Below are 17,261 nucleotides of genomic sequence, written 5' to 3' on the forward strand. Positions count from 1 at the left end.
TACGTACGCACAGAGTTACGTGGGGACTTACGCTCAACCTCACGCATGGGAAACGAATCCACTAAAAAGTGAAACAATCACAAACAAAATGAACATTTAGGGGTGTTTTCCAAAGTGGAATTTTATGTATTCACCTGTTGGTATTTTCAATTTACGCGTTTATACGCTTGTTGCTATTTTTTTTTTTTTTTTTCTTCAATTTGTTAAACTTTCAAAAAGGTTACCATCAGCAGCTTACAAAATCGTTCAAAATTGACAATTTTTGAGGGAAGATACGCAACATTACACGAACAAAAAAGCTTCATCAATCTGTGTTACTTAAAAATGTTTACAGATTTTTACTCGCTTTGGATCCTGATTTATGTGCATCTCCAATGAAAGATATAGCAAAATGAAACAAAGCTGTGGGCAGCAAAAACAAAAAAAAATTAAACGCAGAGCAAGTAACAGTTAACGCTTGTTCTTCAGAAGAATCACATACAGAAGTCATAGAACTATATCTACACGCACATGGACGTTCCCACAATTGCATATAACACATATGTATTATACACTTGTTACGCTCACAAATGGCACGCCAACGATGCACATATGTTTTTTACGTGCCTTTTATAACAATACCGCTTTTTTTTATGTGTGCCCAATGTGGGTGAAATTAAATGCCCATATGTGTTTGTAAAAAATGCATACGCACTCAAAAGATTTTTGTAAAATAAATTGCCACTTAGCTTAATCATTCATTTCGGCAAACACGCAGGTTTTCTTATTTTTTTCCCCATAAAAGAAAAAAAAAAAAAAAAAAAAAAAGCTTTACAATTCTGCTGTATTGTCAGTTTTTTCTTTCTACAAATTTTTCTTTTTTTATTTAATTCAAGAGGGAGTACATATATAGGCAAATGTGAACACCCCCCCTCTTTTAAGCTCATCGCAGCTTCAACTTTTTTAAAAAACGCTCTTGCAAAAAAGAAGAAAAATAACGAGAAAAAATTCCAAATGGTTTAAATGTCTTTTTAGCTCATTGTTATATAATTATAAACTTTTTAAAGGAGCTGTTTTTTTTTTTTTTTTCCTGTTCATTTTTCTACGCGTAAAAACCAATACAGCCAAAGCCAAAATTGAAAAAAAAAAAAAAAAAAAAATTGACTTCTTTTATATACCTATAAAATATCGAAGCAAAACTGCGAGCAAACGTAACAACCTGCTCAAAACATTGAAGTGAACACAAAATTAATGCTAACTCCCAAATAAATGAAAGCCCTTTCGTACTGAACAAAATGCTAGTTTTCAGAAGGAACTTTTCCAGATTTATAAATAATAATACGCCCAAGAGGGGCGTGCGAAAAGTTTTGCATAAAAACGTAACACAGTATGGTAAGTATACACCAAATAGCAACATTGTAAATCAGCAAAATGATAATAACAAACTTGTTAGAGGAGGTGGGGGGCTGCTGAGCACCTTCTATGAAAGCTTCATATATGGTTGTGGGTTTTTTTTAAGCAACCGATTGTTAGATCAAATTTTCGGCCCCCGCACGTACGACTCCTTTAGCAACAATATGGATTACTCAAATGAAAATTCCGGTGGTCAGGCCCCGGACAATTATAACAGTTACCCCAGTGAGAACCTTAACAACAATGATCCGACCATCAATGATAACGATTTTCAGCAGGACATAGGTCTTGACGATGACACGTTTGACTTTTGAAAGGGCCCAAAAGGAGGAAAAAAAAATTATGAGGCGATGCAAAAGGGGGGGTCCACGACCATAGAAATAATTGTACAATGGAGACTTTTAAAAAAGCGTCTTCTCTTCGAGCGAAGCTGAGCAAGGGAACAACCTGAAGGACGTTACACATCCCCATGTGCAAATATGTACACTACACATACGTGTTAAAGACAACCTGCGGGAGTTTTCCAGCTAAGTGAATTTAAATCTACACGACGTCACGTTGGTCAGTTCTTCAATCATGAGGCGTATGAGACCCTAATTCGAATAAAAATAAAAAAAAAAGCACCTTTTTTAACTGTTCCTTGGGACGGGGCCACGCATCACGCGTGATACACATATAACGAGGTGGATCCATTTTTTTGCCCATATGTACCTGTGCAGGTGTGTGAACAGGTAGGTTGTCTCCAATTTTGCCCTCGTCGAACTATGTATGACTAAATTTTTTAGTGAACACCCCTTATTTTGTGAAATAGAGCAAATGTGATAGTAGCTGAGCGAAGTCGTTTTGGGGGGAGACCTTTGAGGCATCCATCTTGAAGGCTCTTCCTCATTATTTTTTTATTTTACCCCTGAATTTACTTCATTCACTTCATTCCATTTGCCTCTTTTTTCCTGCCCCACCCCTGTTGTGCCGTATGACCAACTGTTCATTTCGTTTCCCCCCTTTTTTTGTCTTTGATTATTTTGCTGTCCATATGGCAGTCCGTACGCGCGTGTGCAACCAACACACGTGTGTACCTTTTTTTTGTACTTTTATCAACCCAGCTATTACAAAGAGGGTATTACTCTCACCATATGCCCAAACAAATATATTCATTTTTGAATAGCCACCGCATGGTGTGCAGCAAAGCTGCGTTATTAAATGGGAAGCGACTTGAAAAAAAAGTTTTCAAATGTAGGAAGAATGGTAAAATTACACAAAAAAAAAAAAAACGCCAAACGTATGTGGTGCCATAAAATAACCACCAATTTGGCCAAAAATGTGCACAGCGGCATGGCGACATTGCACAAATGGACGCAGTGTGACACATCAGCGGGGGCGAACTACCCCCCGGCGAGGACAAACTTTACAGAAGCTCCCGTAACACCTTTTCGTCCAACCTCTTAGCATCGTCGTAGTCAAATTTTTTTTCCAAATTGACGTACTTCTCCTTCCGGAAGTGGAAAATCAAATTTGCCTTGTCGAACCTTTGCAAATAAATAAATTTCCCGCACACCGAAATGTGGCATATGGTGCACAGGACCACGTCGCCAACTCGTTTATCGTCAAAATAGTGAAAATTATTTTCCTTATCGTGCAACACCCCCGTCAGTATGTTATTTTTATAATTGTACAATTTTTGGTTCCTACTGATTTGCGCTTTTGACTTTCCCAAAAAGAGACCCTCCTTTATGTTTCTCCATAGGCGGTTAAGTTTTCTCCCATTTGCTTTCCTCTCCCAACAGGTCGATTTGACCTCACTGGATAGAACGTTTCGAAAGAGGACATCCTTTGCGTTTAAATTGAAGCGGAAAAATATACTTTTGCTACACCTATTCACCTCGTATATGTATGCATATATATTTTTGCCCACAATTAGGGGATGGCTATATATGGCCTCTTCGTTTGCGCCTAAATTGTTGCACACGGAGTTGAGCAGTCTACCACTGCTCAGTTGATAACTACGGGAGGTAATCTCCGAAGGGGTCATTTTATTTCTTCTTCTTATTCCCTCATTGGAAGATAGTTTGGCATTCTTTCTCTTCACCAAAGTGGCTCCAAAATTGTTCAGCGAATTGTACTTGTCCACAAATCCGTTCATCTTGTAGCACACGTTGTGCCCCTCCAGGTCCTTATACTTTACCAGTAATTTATGGGCACATGGAAATATATACAAAATGTGTATTAAGTGCTTTTCAAAGTTAAGAAGCTGATTACTATCATCGGCGTTGCTACATATGGATATAATTTTTCTCTTCAATTTGTGAAACTCATCAGGGGGGTCGTCCCTGTTTGGCGATTTGCCTTTTTTCGATTCGGATGAGGATCTCTCATATTTCAACGCGCTTCCATATTTTGCCTTCCAAGGAGTGGTTATTCCGTTTTTACGTAGGACCTGGTTCGAGCGATCCACTCCATTGGTGCAGTGCATCCCCTCGCTGGACAGCACCCTCCCGTACTCACAGACGAGCGAACTGTCAAAAATTCCCGGGAACAAAATCGGGATAACCGAAAAGATACTTCGCTTTGAAAGGTTGATCTCGTGTAGCGCTATCACATCCTGGTAGAGATGGTGCAAATCTATAAAATTAAACGAATTGATTTTTAAAAAGTTGGCAAAAAAGGAACACAACTCAACAGCATCTTCGTAAATTACTTTCGTGTACTTCTTCTGCGAAAGGATTTTTTCCAGCTCTTCCCTCAGTTCCTTCTTTAAATCAGCTTTTCTTTGTCTATACACCTTTTGTAGCAAATTATTTTTCATTTTCTTTTGCACACTTAACTCCCTCTTTTTATTTTCCCTCCTCGTGTGTGCAATAACCCTTTCGTAATAAATTAACGCCTTAAAAGTTTCAACAAAGGAGAGAAAGAAAATGCAGTTCGGCAAGATAAAATAAATCTCGAAGAACAATTTCCCCTTAAAGGAATCCTTCAGACTTTTGAAAATGTAAAAATAGCTAACATCCACTGAGTGAATGCCCCTATTCGTGGGAATGTAAATGCCGACCAAATTCCTTTTCATGACGTTCCTATCCCCTTCATCTGAACAAAATTTAAAGACATTGTTCCCCTCCTCACAAGCCTTACCTTTTTGGGGGGGACTCTCCCCCTTTGTATGCACACTTTCGCGTACATTTACTTCACCCCCAAAATGGAAATTATTCCAGAGGTTGTAAACCTTTTCGAAATGGTGATCTGTGTGCACGAAGTTCGTCACCTGACTTTTTCGAAAATGATTTTCAAAAATGTCTCTCTGGGGTTGCTCCCTTCCATGTGAGTATGTGCTTTCCACGTAGCGCACCATCTGCTTAACTTCGCTTATTTTGCTTATGCATACTAGGGGGATCCTTTTAGAGGAAAACCCGCATTTCGTAGAGATCCACCCTTTTATAGCAGGCCACCCCCCAGTGGCGGCTTTCCTCCTTGTCACCAAATTGCTTTTAAACGCCGAATTGAAAAAGTGCCCCATTTGGATTATTTGCCCCTTTCCCCTTCTACAAAATTTCCATTTTGCCTAATGGTCTCGCAGCGGGCGTCTCCGGAACAAGCATGTACATACACATATGTGAGCGTAAAACTCACCATTTATGCCTCTCCTTTTGGGCTAAAAAATTCCCCGTGGGAGTATTCCCCCAGTTGGGCCGTTTCTCTACCCTTCTGCATTTATTCGCCACACAAAATTGGCCGCATTTGCTCCTCAGCAAGAGCGCAAAAATGACGTCCCCCTTTAGGAAAATTATTTCGCCGGGCGTTAAAACTGCATCTACCTTTTTTGCTCGCAGCAGTCGACTGGTACAGGGAACAATGCCCTTCCGAGCTGCTTACTTCCGCGCTGCTTTTTTTAAGGTGCAAGATGGCAGCCGTGTGAGCGGTGTGACCCACGTGCATGGCACCACTTCGGGTGAATCCCTCACTTTGCCACTTCTCACCATGGGGACGGAAAACGAAGAATAACGACCGCCACGCTTAAGCCGCAAAAGAAGGAACCAACTAAAGATAACACATTAGGTGATGCGGGGGGAGGACCCCCTTCCCCATTTTTGTACTAAAAATGGAAGAAGTGCCCTATAGTGGAGAGTTCCCAGTTTGTCACATATTTTTTCTTAGTGTCAAACGGGCTGCCCCTGTGTGGGCGTGATTGGGGAGAGAAAACGCAGCTAGCTTTTTTCCCCAAACATTACCAGGCGTAAAACCGCTAAAAGGAAGTCGTGCCCCACATTTTATACAGACGATTAACACGCGTACGAGATGCACACATAGCGAATGACTTCGCTTTTTACGCCATTTCTTTCCATTTTAATCTTAAAATTCTGTTCGTCCCTATACCACTCCACTGGTGGTGATAAGGGGTGGGAGGAAATAATACCCTCCACGAAACGTCCCTAATTTTTCCGCTTCTTCTTCATTAAATTTGCGAAGCTTATTTTTACACAATGGGTAATATCAGTTTTACAAAAAAGGGGCAGGTAAGTTCTCTACCTCGTTCGCCAAAATGGAGCCACATACATTTTCCACGCACGCGAAAATGCCAGCAGCACACGTTACCTCCTTGGCACAAAAAATTTTGCACATATTTCCTCTTCACATTTGCAAATACTGCAAAATGGAGAGGCGAAAATTCCATCTCTTCACACTCCATCGGGTTTACTTCTATGCGACGTACGAAACTGTACATGGATAGCCCCAATAGGAGTCGACTGCACATATTTTTATACGCCATGTCGGGGGTGATAATAAAATTCCCCCACTGGCGCACGGGCTGATGGGGAGTACCCCTCAATGGGGGGCAGCGTGCAACAATACGCATTGCACAGGAGAGACTAAAAACGTCTTACCGTTCAAATTTGCAAAAAGTGGAGGAGAAACCCGAATGAAATAAAATGTGCCATAAAAAAGTGCCACATTTTTTCGCGCTAATGTGGACAGTGACACGCGCGCGCATGATGCTCACACGATACTCACATGCGACGCTCCCCCGTTGTTCGCTCTTAAATTTCATTTTATTGTGGTTCCCCTCGTAAGGAAAAAACCCCATCGTGGGCGAAAAAAAAAAAACTGACACTCCGTACATCGTGCAAAAGGCCACACAAGGCATTACTTCATCTCCTGATCTTACCCATTTGAACCTTTTCAAAATGAAGAGCAACAGGCGAACGCGTTGCCGTTGTTTGAAACGTTATCACATTGTGCAAATGCAGCTCTGAGAAGAGGGCCAAGTGGCGTAATGAATGCGCGGTTCACGGGGTTCGCCTCTTTGTGCACAACATGCCGTTTGTATACACCACCCCATGTGCAATGATTTTATTTTTTCTCATCATACGTTTATACGTGTGCCATGCGGAGCAATTGCAAATTACATGCTCTCGCGTCGCGGCATATGCCGGCAACTTTCTTCCAAATGGTTCTTTTTAAAACAGGAAAAATAACACAAATAAAAACGAAATGGCATGCTCCTTTTTCATGATTTTTTTTTTCGGACTATTTACTACCTTTTCCCTTTAGCGATAAATGTGCACTGCGTTATGTACATAATACATACATGCACAAAATATCACATGCGTAGCTTTTGTGCATTTTTTAAAAAAAATTTAAAACTCCTGTGTTAGAACCTCTTATGCAATTTCGCACATACGCAAAAAGAGGAAAAATAAAAAAAATCAAAACAGAAGAGTGCGTAGGATGCTTATGGGAAGCCTATGTAAGAGCTTTAAAAAAAGTTGCTAACAAAGCGGCAAAGAATCGTAAAAAGAGTACACGCGAGGAGCTCGCAAGTCGATTAAATAAGGGATATATATATATAACTTGTTTAAATGTGATACACTGCGAAGGAGAGGCACGCAAGTGTACATTACATGTGTTTGCGAATAATTCTACATTGTTTTTTTTTTTCTTTACGGGGAGTGTACACATTATATATGTACATACCCTGATATATATCCATTAAAAGTGCATCCTTAGATGGAGGGGGGTATACCCCATGTGCACTTTTTTCACATAGCGTTTCAAATGGAGGCGTGGCAAAAGGGTTCATCCGTACGCAGTGTTTATATAGATAAACGTATGCTCGCGCGGATGAGCACATACAAATGAATACATTATATATATAAATATATATTTTTTTTTTTTTTTTGCGATGAGGCATCACTGCTCATTTCTTCCTCTTCTTAACTATATACATACGTATGCAGTCAACGTGCGCACGTTTTCAAACAAACCCTTTTTCATTTTTCCCCCTCTGCGCAGCTGTTATTTTTGCTAAATTGCAATGGCGACGTAGTTAACTTTATATATACGCAAGAAAACAAAACAAACCCCCCCCCCTTCCTTTTAAAAAAAAAAAACATTACATTATGCATACGCATTACGCGCAGCACTTGTACATCACAACAATTTTGCCAATAAATTTAAAAATAAAAATATTCTATTTTACCATTTAACAAATTAATTACATACGATTGTACATTCTCAAATATATACATATATAGTTATATTTATATATACTTATACATCCATACATATTTCATAGTTCCCAAGTTTAAACTCATTAAAATTCATTTACTTGTTTTGGTACATTTTTTACACCGTGTTTTCTTCCTTTTTACTTTTTTCCCCCTTTTATTTCTTTAACTCTTTCACCATCCATCCATACATATAGCCATACATACAGCCATTGTTATTGTATAGTCATTTTCAACCTCCAGTTAAGAAAATATATGTTGAATACGCCCATGCGTACGTACATACGACTTGTACACATATTATATACGCGAATTTAGCGCCTATTATTCGGCCATTTGCGCGTACGTTCTCTGTACATTTACGCGTACCTTCCCTGTAAATTTGCGCGTACGATCCCTGTACATTTGTGCGTACCTTTGCTTTTACGTTCTCGCATTTGCGCGTATGCCAACGTACATGCGTATGTACTCGTTTGCGCGAACCGAACGGAAGCAAGCGGTTCAGTTTGTGTGCCTTTAAATATATGAGGCTATACTATACGCGTAGCCTTTGAAGGGTTAAAAGCCAAAGGCGCAGAGCAAACCAGCAGGGCGAACCAGCAAAAACCAGTAAACCCCCAGGCACATGCCAAAGGGAGGCACTGCAAAATAAACCAAGCCAAAAGGAGGAAGCGCCAGCTGAACGAAACAAAAACAGAGTAAACACTTACGCAAGCGCCAACGCGAAGCTGCAAAAAAATATTCGAAAAAATAAATCAGTCAAGCAAAGAAAAAAACCAACGAGTTGAACGTATAGGTATTTTTTTGCGCAAAAAAAAAAAAAGCGTTTCATTTTGTTAGCGGTAAATATGTACATAATTTACATACATATATGTATACATGTTAATGCATATTAATACATGTTAATTCATATCATTACGTATGTATATATATATATGCCCAATTGGTACATTTAATTGCGAACTTCATGAATATACGCAATTTTTTCCTCAAATATGCACTTTACGCAGATATTGGGAATAAAAGTAACATGTGAGCCAACTTTTCCCTGCGTAATTTTTTGCCATAAAAAAATATAAACCTGTTTGCGTTCTTTTTTCCTTATTCCATTTTTTCCTTTTTTCCATTTTTTCATCATCCCCATTTTACGCATTTTTCCATTTTTTTCGCCTTATTCACCCATCCAACATATTTTCATATTTTTCCCATTCATTTCTTCCATTCCCTTTTTTTCCATTTTTTCCATTTTTTTCCTTTTTGTACATTTTTTTCCTTTTTTGTTTACATTTTTTCCCTTTTTTTTTTCCTTTTTTTTCATCCCCCACATTTTACTACATATTTACGTATACTTTTTATGTACAACTCTCGCGCCCCTACAAATACCCGCTGCTTATACATTGCGAGTATTTATTTTTATACCCATGCGCGAGTAGCCGTAGGCCTCCCTTTTCATTGAAGGCCCCTTGTACAACATCTCCACGCGTACCTTTTTATTTATCTTCTTTAAAGTTTCTTTGTGGCCTAGTTTATGCCAAAGTTCGTGTCATTTTTTTTCTCCTTTTAACGAGCTTTGTATTTTTTTTTTTTTTTTTTTTTTTTATTTCCTTCATCTGTTCGCCTGCAAGTAGAGGTATGCAAAAGGCATGCCCATGCGTATATGTTTCTTTGTACAGTAAACATATGCGCCCATGCGACTACCTACGCAAGCACGCATTCGCACGCGCACGCTATATTGAACTAAGCGAGTAGAAGCAGCTGGAAGTAGCTGGAAGTAGCTGGAAGCAACTAAAAGCGATCGCTTCCCCGCCGTTCATCGCCACGTGCGCGCACGCCCAGGAACCACCCGCGAAGAAACACATTCGGAGCAGCTCCCACCACGCCATATGATATGATTTTAAGAAGACTACAAAAGCCGCCAGCGTCCTGCCGATACATGTACATTTTCTCCCTAATTAACCTATTCAAGTCTGCATCGAGTGTCCTGACGAAACCCTCGTACGCGTACATTCAAAACTGCAATCATATCATTTCACAGCTCCCCAAAAAAACCAATAAACTAATTTTAAGCAGTTGTTCGAACAAGAAAAATTATAATGCTTTTGTATGCAAATCTTACAAGAAATATAAAATGAATAAAAAATTTTCGAGTTCCATAAATATGAATAAGAGTAACGAAAATGAAAATGTTTTAAAAGATAATAATAACATCTCTGCGTTTAATAAAAACACCAGTGACGTTAAGAATTTTGAGAACTTTAACCAAAGCAGCAGGAGTTCCGCCTTCGGCAAACGATACAGCCATGGCAGTAAGAGCAAAAGCAAGGTATCTTCCGGCAGTTATGTTGGTGGAGGTGTTGGTGGTAGTGGGGTAGCAGGTGATGGCGAAGGCGGCGGAGGAGGAGGTAGTAAGTACACGAGTGGCCACACCTATTCGGGGAATCACCCAGGTCACCACCCAAACCAGATCAACAGAGAAACGGGGGCCAAAAATGAAGAAGCCAGTTACTCCCTAAACGAAACGAAGTTAAATACAAATGCGAATTATATGAATTCGAGCATGAAAGAAAACAAAGGAGGAGGATATCCCATGAACAGTAGCGACCCCAACATGCCACCTGTCAACGAGAGTAGTAAAATCATTCAGCACAACACCAAAATGAGTAGTTTCAATAAGGATAATATGTTGCGCAAAGGCGTGAAGGACGAAGGTATGTACGGCCACAGTGGCTTAGGGCCCAACAACAGTGCCAACAATGTGATGGGTAGCGTCGACAATGCAAAAAGCGGCATGAATAACAACAGTGGAAGCGCAACAGGAGGAAACGCACCAGGTGGAAACGCCGCGGGCGGTAATTACCCAGAGAATAATCAGGTGAAAAGCACGAGCTACAAAAATACCAAAAACAGCGGAAGCGGAAGCGGAAATAACAGGAACAACAGCATGAGCGAGAAAAAAACGAACATGGAAGGCATAGGCAGCACGAACTTAAAGGGCAACGAACGATTTAGCCACCTGAACGAGAACCGTGCCAGCAGCACCAAGTACAATGCGAAGAACGCCTTCAGCTCAAATAAGAAAAATATGTCTACGTATAACACAAATTTGAGCAACGCGAACAATAACAACCCTAAAAAGGGCGGTGAAAATGCCTCTTATGCACAGAACAATTTCAAGAGAGAAACTTCAGATGATATATTGAATAGTAATGTCAATATGGCAGAGTTAAATAAAAACGTTGGGGTTGTTATGGATCCCAATATGAACAGCATTGACATGAGCAACAAACTGAGCGCTAAGGATTCTTACGGAAAAGGCGACGGTGTCAACAATGATGCAAACGTCGGCGCGAATACCGGAAATAGCAACCGAACTGGCAACTCGCGGGGCGGCAATGGTCGAATCGGTAACGGGCGCAGCGGCAACGGCCGGAGCTCCAAGGGTCATAGAGGCGGCCGCAGAAGAAACAACAACTCGGGTGGGAATAATGCCGGCGCGAGTAACGCAGGCGCGAATAATGCAGATGCGAGTAACGCAGGTGCGAATAATGCAGGAGCGAGTAACGCAGGTGCGAATAATGCAGGAGCGAATAATGCAGGTGGAAACAACGCTGGCGCAAACAACGCTGGTGTAAACAACTCTGGCGCAAACAACTTTGGCGTAAATAACCCCAGCGGAACCACCCCCGGCGGGAACAGCGGCACCGGCCGAAGCGGCAAGCGGGGCAGCAGACGAGGCGGCAACAGGAACAGGCGAAGCAGCAACAACAACTCGGGTGCGTTCAAGTCCCTCAGCATGACGAAAAGCAAGGACGAAAAAATGAATGAAAACTTTGACAATGCAATGCAGGAAAATGAGTACTTGCAGGATAACGCAAATAATTTAAGGGGCATGTCGGAGAACCAGCCCGCGCATGGCGGCAGGGGAAGAAATAACAAGATGGTCTCCTATGGCTCGAACGCGGCCATGGGCGGAGGCCGCATGAGCAACGTGGGCATGAACGGCGTGCAAAACATGCAGAGCATGCAAAGTATGCAAAATGTGCAAAATGTGCAAAATGTGCAAAATGTGCAAAACATGCAAAGTATGCAGAGCATGCAAAGTGTGCAAAACATGGCAAACCTGCCAAGCATGCACAGCGCGAAGAGCCCCGAGCACGGAAAGAAAAGCTCAAGAGAAAATGAAAAGGCCACCCCCGGGGCAATGATGAAGAGCGCGAGAAACATGTCCTACGACAACAAGGGGAACAACTACATGAATGACGCGAACCAGGCGAACGCGTACGAGGCGAAGAAGAGCGACCCGTATGCGAATTACTCCTCCTCCAACAGCTTGAAAACGATGAGCCAAATGAACACCATGAACAGCGTGAGCAACGTGCACAACATGGGCAGCATGCACAACATGAACAGCATGAATAGCGTGAACAGCGCGGGCAGCATGAGTGGAGCAAACCAGATGAGCGGCGCGAACAACCTTATGGACGACCACTACAGCGGAAGCCAGCAAAACAAGCAAAGCGGCAACGTGAGCGGCTCCACGCCCTTCCCCAACATGGATGCAGACGCATTTCTGTTCCACGACTTCAACGAATTCGTGACGTACATGTATAAGGATGAAAACATTTTAACCCTTTTCTACATACGAAAGAATTACCTAAAGGCAGAGTCGCGCGAAGAATTTGTAACCGAAAATGACAAAATAAAATACTCAATCATTTGGTCCTTTCCTAATGATGAAAAGATTACCGTTACGGGGACGCATAGCACAAAAAAGTTAAGCAAAAAAGTATGCGTAAAGAAAATTTTACAAAAGTTAAAAAACATCTCAGTTTTGGAGATAGACCAAATGACCAAGTGGATGATCAACAGCTTAAATGTGGTTCTCAAAGTGGAGCATAAAAATATGGAAACTAAGGTGAACAATAATAACATGTTTTGCACCAGCATTGAATGGAAAATCAACAACAAAATGTATCACTCCATGGGGATACATGCTCATGAGAAGATTGCCGAAATTGTCGCAACACAGAACCTGTACATGATTCTGTATGACGTCAAGGACCAGCTGGTTAAAGAAATGGAGAGTGGCAAAATGAGTGGCCAGCACGGCACCGCAGGCGGAATGAATAGCGGCAAGGCGTACGAAAATAGCCTCTTCGACAAAATGATGAATAACAGCAATAGTAAAGGCTACGACGATCATGCTGCCAATAAAATGGGAGGCAAGTTCGAGTACGGAAAAGGGCAAATGATGCAGAACAAAAATATGATGGATGCCGCGGCTCTTTACAAAACTGGAAGCCCCTCGAATAAAGACTTCAATGCACAAGGCATGAATAATTACAACACGTATTATAATCCGAATGACGGGATGCTGCACCCGCAGTGTGGCGACAATCCAATGATGCACCCCATGCAAGGGGGCGCACCTGTTGGCGCTGCTGTTGGTGCTGCGGGCAATATGAATCCCTACGCCAGGGGTGGAAACAGCATGGAGCTAACCAACGCAGGCCAACTTGCCGGAAACAACCTGAACATGAACCTTATGAACTACCCAAATGGAAACAACATGGGGGGCATGCCCATTATGAACGACAAAAATATGGGACCAGGCGTAGGAGCAGACCACATGAACGGGCTGAATAACCCCGGAATGGTAGCCCCAGCACCGGTGATAACGGACCCAACTGACCTCATCGCCTACAATTTAACGAAACAAGACTCGGGTAGCATCCAAATGCTCAGAAACAACATTGCCTCAAGGTACAAGGTGCACCAAACGGAGAACTTCGAGCAGGTGTACAATTTGTTCAAGTGTACGCTCGAGTGGGAATGGAAAAATGGAAAGATTGCCTGCAAAACGAAAAGTGTCGGTTATGGTACCACCAAAAATTTGGCCAAGTGCGAAGCAGCCTACGACATGCTGGTCAAGAATAACCTCATAGAGTACATATCCTCCACGGATAGGAAGAACGCGCATTATATAAAAGATTTAATACAGAAGGATGTGAACAAAGCGATGAAGCTAGCCATTCAGTTTATCATGCAGTATAGCAGTAACGCCTGGTCGATTTTTTTAGTTTACCTTTTGAGGGAGTTGCTCATAGATGGCAATTACGACCACATCAATAGGCTTCTCACCACCGTAGTGGAAGTTAGCAAAGAGGGAAGAATCGAGGCAGATAAAATCAACGAGAGTAATAGTGCCAATGCAGGTGGGGGAAGTGGCGCAAATGCAGGCAGAATGGATGGCAATCATTCGCACCGATCTAGCAGAATGAACAACAGCGGTCAGAATCACGGCATATACAGCAGCAATGCAGATGGAGAAAACTACGTAGACAGTTCCAGCAGCCTATTCTTCTGTAACCCCTACATTAAGAACCGAAGTGACAATAGCAATTATGTGCATAAGCTGGTATCCATAGATTTGTGGGAAAAATTAATCGACGAGTGTGTGGTCGTTTTAAATGACAAGCTGTGCTTCCACTGTATAACCCTCCTGAAGGAAGTTGAACTCGATTACTCCATCTTTATTTCGAAATGTGCCCATGATTATTATAAGAAGTATAGAATTATGTTAGCCCTGGAACTGCAAGCCAATCTGTCGCAGAGCATTCAGGAGAAAAGAGATTTCGAATATTTGCATGAAAATAAATCGCTACTGTTAAAGGTAAAGAGTGCGACTATGCCCATTTTGTCATTCACCTGTACCTTAACATTGGAGGAGAAGGAATGGATGAAGTCGACGCAAATGAGGGAAGACGACATTGTGTTGCTAAAACCGTGTGATTTGATGCTCACGGATGAAGATGCCTGGTCTAGCAGCCTCATCGGTACCATTACAAGTACAAAGAGTGACAACACAGTTTATAACATTAACGTCAGAATATTCTCAGCGGAGAACACCAGAAAGGCAAATGTGAAGTATAGCAAGTATAAGCTCTTCCTATTATTGAACATCGTAACGCATGAAAGAATGCTGCAGGCTCTGAGGGCCATCACCTTTATTAGCTCCATCCCGACGACGAACCAATCGCCGTACGTGTTCACCCCAGAAATCCGCTTCCTCATTCTGCACTCGTATAACAAATATTCAAAGCACATTGCGCAGACGGGGAAATTGAACCACGAAATTGCAGAGTATGAAAAGATTAAGATGGATTTCCACAGCCATGAGTCGTCCAAAAATAGTGGGCAAGAAGATTTACTAACCCAGTACAGTGGGCAGGCAAAGAACCCCTATGGAGACCTACTCAACGATGCTTTGAACAGACAAATTGGAAAAACTCACACAGATGATATTGATCAGTATTTAATCGAATCGATCAATTTGCCAACCAATTTGCCCCTAAACGATTCGCAAAAATTGGCGTGCCTGAGTGCTCTAACCAGAAGATTAACCCTTGTGCAAGGACCCCCCGGTACAGGAAAAACCCACGTTGCTTGCGCGATTATTGACAGCTGGCATAGGCAGAATAGTAACAAAAAGATACTGGCCGTGGCTGACTCCAACGTCGCAGCTAATAACCTCGTGGAAGGACTCAAAAAGAGGAACATCCAGGCAGTCAGAGTGGGAGCGGGAAGTGACAGCGATTTCCACGAAGAAGCCATCATGGACTTCCACCGATATAAGGATCTCCTAAAGTTGAGAAAAAACAATTTGCAAAAGGAAGCCAAAGTTATGAAAGCTCTGTTATTCCTCGAAGCGGTGAAGAAGTACAACGTCGTCATAGCTACCTGTGTCGGTTCAGGACATGAAATATTTGACAATGAAAAATTCGAAAGAGTCATTATTGACGAATGTGCACAGTCGATTGAGCCTTCGAATCTTATTCCACTTGGGCACAATTGCAACAATTTGGTCTTAATAGGAGATCACAAGCAGTTGCCACCAACTATCATTTCGTCTGACGCTACCAAATTAGGGTTAGATCGATCCCTGCTGGAACGATTTGTCATGGCCAAAATCGCCCCCGTTCATTTGCTAACCACGCAGAGACGTATGCATCTAAGTATTTGTACCTTTCCAAACATCCATTTTTATGATAACAAATTGAAGACTGAAAATGTCACCGAGGAGAATCGACCCATTATTAAGGGTTTCTTGTGGCCGAACCCTAAATGCAGATTGGCATTCATCGATGTGTCTCTTGGAAAGCCAGGAAGCAAGTTTGAAAATGCCTACGGTACTTCCAAGTTTAATTTGTACGAAATTGAGCCCCTAATATCTGTGCTAAAATCGATTGTAAATGAGGGTTGCGTGTCCGTCGACGAAATAGGTATTTTAACAGCATACGATGCGCAGAAAGTGAAGTTGAAGAAAGCCGTCCAAGATGCCTTCCCCTATGAGGCAGCATGTCGTATAGAAATTGACTCCATCGATGGGTTCCAAGGAAAGGAAAAAGATTTGATTCTCTTTTCTGCGGTTAGGTCAAATGCAAATAACGAATTAGGATTTTTAAAGGATGCCAGAAGGTTGAATGTCATGTTGACAAGAGCTAAAAGAGGAGTGATCCTATTTGGAGATCAGTTCACCCTTGCCAATGACCCCGAAAACTGGCTACCCTGGCTCAACTGGATTTCCTCCAAAAGGGCCGTCGTACACATCACCAAGTTGAATGAGCACTTAGAAAATGCAGATTATTCCCTGATAGATAAGCTAAACAAAATAAACAAAACTGTTAATTTGAAAAATGTGAACGTATCGGATAATTATTTCTTATATGGAAATGACACTGGATTTTCGAACGACTACAATGAGCCGCAGAATTATAACCAGAACGAAGAAGCCAACTTCACCGTCGGTTTGAATGACACCAAGGAGGAAGTAGAGCCAGTCGAAGAGATTGTTGAGAATTGGGAAGATTTGCTCTGAAAATTGTCACATCAGTGAAGAAATAATTCAGTCGCCTTCCTTTGTATGTTTTTTTTTTTTTTTTTTTTTTTTTGCACATCAAGATTCTCGTGTGAATTGGTGCAAAGGGCAAAGTTGTTGTACAGCTTATATCGAGTCACGCGGAGGGGGGAAGCAAAATGTCCTTTTTATGTGGCTATATCCCGTTGGTCATACTGTATTATAGCCCGTTATAGGGGCCACACCTGCCCGCTCTCCGCAAAAGCGCGCACAAATTTGAACGTACCGAGTGCCATCGTGCAGAAGGGTTCAAGTGAAGAAGCTGCAAGGTTAATTCGTCGTATTTGTTTCTTTTCTTTTCTTTCCTTTTCTTATCTTTCTTTTTTTTTTTTTAACAAGTGCTAATGTGCGAGTGTGCGCGCGTGTGTTTTAGGGCCTGCGTTCTCGCGTGAGTTGATAGCACATCTTGCACCGTCCGTGCCGCAATTTAAAGACGCCACTTTTAATGTGTACTG

The 17,261-nt window shown here is 41.8% G+C and overlaps 3 protein-coding genes across 3 annotated transcripts, besides 22 other annotated features; 2 read left to right on the top strand and 1 right to left on the bottom strand.

Annotated features, from left to right (window-relative positions):
• Window positions 1-1,274: 1,274 nt before the first annotated feature.
• PVX_087705 (hypothetical protein, conserved) lies at window positions 1,275-1,706 on the top strand (the record flags this gene model as incomplete). The annotated part of the gene is made up of 1 exon (XM_001613352.1): window positions 1,275-1,706. The coding sequence occupies one exon, from the start codon at window positions 1,275-1,277 to the stop codon at window positions 1,704-1,706; it is 432 nt and encodes a 143-aa protein (XP_001613402.1).
• A 288-nt stretch (window positions 1,707-1,994) lies between these two features.
• Window positions 1,995-2,022: a microsatellite.
• Window positions 2,023-2,222: 200 nt separating this feature from the next.
• Window positions 2,223-2,264: a microsatellite.
• A 69-nt stretch (window positions 2,265-2,333) lies between these two features.
• Window positions 2,334-2,354: a microsatellite.
• Window positions 2,355-2,519: 165 nt separating this feature from the next.
• Window positions 2,520-2,546: a microsatellite.
• A 251-nt stretch (window positions 2,547-2,797) lies between these two features.
• Window positions 2,798-4,859, bottom strand: PVX_087710 (hypothetical protein, conserved; the record flags this gene model as incomplete). The annotated part of the gene is made up of 1 exon (XM_001613353.1): window positions 2,798-4,859. Exon 1 carries the CDS (start codon window positions 4,733-4,735, stop codon window positions 2,798-2,800), a length of 1,938 nt encoding a protein of 645 aa, XP_001613403.1. The 5' UTR covers window positions 4,736-4,859.
• Window positions 2,916-2,935: a microsatellite.
• Window positions 3,397-3,421: a microsatellite.
• Window positions 3,492-3,514: a microsatellite.
• Window positions 3,508-3,602: a microsatellite.
• Window positions 4,860-6,301: 1,442 nt separating the features above from the next.
• Window positions 6,302-6,327: a microsatellite.
• A 966-nt stretch (window positions 6,328-7,293) lies between these two features.
• Window positions 7,294-7,319: a microsatellite.
• Window positions 7,320-7,330: 11 nt separating this feature from the next.
• Window positions 7,331-7,360: a microsatellite.
• Window positions 7,361-8,035: 675 nt separating this feature from the next.
• Window positions 8,036-8,060: a microsatellite.
• Window positions 8,061-9,092: 1,032 nt separating this feature from the next.
• Window positions 9,093-9,164: a microsatellite.
• Window positions 9,116-9,165: a microsatellite.
• A 657-nt stretch (window positions 9,166-9,822) lies between these two features.
• Window positions 9,823-16,767, top strand: PVX_087715 (hypothetical protein, conserved; the record flags this gene model as incomplete). The annotated part of the gene is made up of 1 exon (XM_001613354.1): window positions 9,823-16,767. One exon carries the CDS (start codon window positions 9,823-9,825, stop codon window positions 16,765-16,767), a length of 6,945 nt encoding a protein of 2,314 aa, XP_001613404.1.
• Window positions 9,948-10,041: a microsatellite.
• Window positions 10,680-10,707: a microsatellite.
• Window positions 11,136-11,190: a microsatellite.
• Window positions 11,269-11,292: a microsatellite.
• Window positions 12,918-12,940: a microsatellite.
• Window positions 14,710-14,742: a microsatellite.
• Window positions 14,795-14,815: a microsatellite.
• Window positions 15,784-15,807: a microsatellite.
• Window positions 16,768-17,261: the final 494 nt, after the last annotated feature.

Source organism: Plasmodium vivax, chromosome 1 (assembly GCF_000002415.2).
Source record: "Plasmodium vivax chromosome 1, whole genome shotgun sequence".
NCBI lineage: Eukaryota > Apicomplexa > Aconoidasida > Haemosporida > Plasmodiidae > Plasmodium > Plasmodium vivax.